Raw genomic sequence first — 2,571 nt, 5'->3', positions numbered from 1 at the left:
GCTCTTACGCTCAATGACTGACTCTCAGCCACAATTATCAACTCTTCTTCCTAATCACCAGCACTCAGCTTTAGTTTTAACCCTTCCACTATAGTTATTGACCCCTCTTGTATGTACAGTGCATGTCCACTCCACAGTACCTGAATGCTACGTACAGAAGTCCTCCACTGCTTGGGACTATTTTCTGACTTGCTCCTAAAATGCAACAATTCAGTCCAATCTGATGATTATTTTTGAGGAGCTCAAACAAAGCAGACTTAGATTCCTGTTGCTAAAAGGGTTATGTTGTTTTTTTTTGTTTTTTTTTCTCTTTGGCCTGTTTGTCAGTTTAATCACGTAGTAATGTAAATGGACATATTTCGGAGAAATCAAAAGAAAAATCAACATAAATTGTCTTGGTAAGGTGTTATTCCAACACAGGCCCCCACAACAGTTTCACCACTCACACCAGAGATTCTACAAATCCTGTGGAACTGTATTCAGGGGATGAACAAGCAGACTGGTGTCATGATGGTTTGTTGGAGGCTGGATGGAGCTGACAGAAAGGCTAACGCTAACTCAGATAACCTTTCTTTACAACTGTGCTGAGCAGAGAAGCATCTCTGAATGAACAACACGTCCAATGACACAACCCCTAAAAAACCTTTCAGTCCTTAAGGATCCTCCCTTCCTTCACATATACCCTGTGTTGTACAATGAATCTATATGAACAGAGCACTTGAAGTGTTTTTATTTTAGGCTACAGCCCAGAGGGAGGGCGGCTACTATCTGTGTGAAACAGTTATTGTGTAAAATAAATCCAAATATGTATGTCACTGTTTTCCCTCAGGTCTACTTACAGCAGTGGGTTTGGGAGAAATTCGGGATCGCAATAACGCTAGATCATAATTCTAAAATTTGATTTATTGTCACATTGTTGTAGCAGTGGGAGAACAGTCTCAGCACTGGGGAAGGCGGCTGTTTGTGTTCTGAATGTAGGGAGAAACAGTGAATCAACAAAGTAAATCTTCTCCAGTCCTCAGCAGGTGCTGCTGAGTTTGGGCTGTCCACAACACAAGGAAGACAAAGTGATACAAACAGAGGTTGTGTGTATGTGTTTCTGAGTGATGATCACTCACTAATATCTAAATATATCTGTGTATTTAAAGAAGCCCTTAAAGGTGGAAGCTTTTTGACCACTAGGATGTGCTTTATATTGTTTTATTATATTTGTACATGCATCCACATAGGAACACAGGTGATGCAGTACACATTAGCCTCACCTGTTCGCACTGTTCCACTGCAGAGCATCAATCGATTAAAAAAAAATAGTTTGCTCCCATTGCAGTTATCTCAATCACATTAGCAGAGGTTTCACTAATACTCAAACAATACTCAAACAATGGTGTAATGCTCAGAGTGTGTTCGCTCCCAGCACATCATTACTACACACACCTCAGCCTTCAGACACAGCCTTGACAACACATCGTACAAACTAGCTCTTTTACTGCTGACTGGTGATCTGATACTTGTTTCCATGGATACAACACTGTAATATTAGACAAATATTTAAGTTACATTACATCAGCTTAATGCAGCCTGTGTCATGCTTTGTTCCTATAGTTAAAAACGAGGCAACTGTATTAAACTTGTATTAGACGTTAGCTAACATTTGTCAGTTTAGTATCTGCGGGTGGTTTTCAGGTGGTCATGACATAACAGAGGCCTGCATGACTCAGCAAACCTTTATTAGTCTGGAAATAAGTCTGCTAGATGTGATGCATTCCTCTTCCATGTCCCGTAGCTCACCTCTTTGTGTTATGTTTGTGTGTACGTGTCATCCAGGGGTAAGGAGCCCCTGAAGGACAGTGTGGTGTCCACCTACGAGGAGCACGAGGACAGCGTGTATGCGGCAGAGTGGTCGTCAGCCGACCCCTGGCTCTTCGCCTCACTCAGCTACGACGGACGGCTCGTCATCAACAGGGTCCCCCGTGCCCTCAAATATCGCATCCTGCTCTGAGAGGGACAGGTGATCTGAATGTGTCTGTGTGTGTTTGTACAGTGGGAGAGGACAGCACATGGGCCCACATCCTTCACTACAAACTGCTGCCATTAGACGTTCCATTATAACTTGGTAGAGCGTGCTGTCTAAGGTCCTTCAAACTTCATATTGAGGCAGCAATGGTAAGGAGTGTGTGTGTGATGTAAACATACTGTCGTACATATGTTTCACTGAGCTCTGTAAACAAAAATCTGCTCTGAATATCCCAGTTAAATGAAAAACAAAATATATATACCCTCATAAGAACATAAATAGGAATGTTTGTTCCTTATCCCATTAAGCTCACTGTGTTATATAATGCATTTATTTGTTGTGTACTGACGGTTTTTGTCCTAATCTGATTTGTTATAGGGGGCTCAGCTGTCAGTGCAAGTCAGTAAAGTATCAATTCTCTGTTAGACCCGCAGTTTTTTTAAAGTTCTAAAAAGCTGGAAACTTAAACTTTAGGATTTGATCCACTGTTAATATAAAAATATCAATCAGAGCAACTTCGAGCCTATAAAATGTCAAACAAATGTAAAAAATAAATA

The 2,571-nt window shown here is 41.0% G+C and overlaps 1 protein-coding gene across 1 annotated transcript in view; it reads left to right on the top strand.

Annotated features, from left to right (window-relative positions):
- eipr1 (EARP complex and GARP complex interacting protein 1) overlaps window positions 1-2,293 on the top strand; it is a 49,486-nt gene extending 47,193 nt beyond the window's left edge. The window contains exon 9 of the mRNA XM_041061442.1: window positions 1,825-2,293. Within this exon, the coding sequence (XP_040917376.1) occupies window positions 1,825-1,999 (175 nt within the window). The 3' untranslated portion in view covers window positions 2,000-2,293. The remainder of the gene's footprint in view (window positions 1-1,824) is intronic.
- The last annotated feature ends 278 nt before the right edge of the window (window positions 2,294-2,571 follow it).

The sequence above is a fragment of the Toxotes jaculatrix genome, chromosome 17 (genome assembly GCF_017976425.1).
Source record: "Toxotes jaculatrix isolate fToxJac2 chromosome 17, fToxJac2.pri, whole genome shotgun sequence".
Classification (NCBI taxonomy): Eukaryota; Metazoa; Chordata; class Actinopteri; family Toxotidae; genus Toxotes; species Toxotes jaculatrix.
This window is presented reverse-complemented; position numbering and strand designations above follow the sequence as displayed.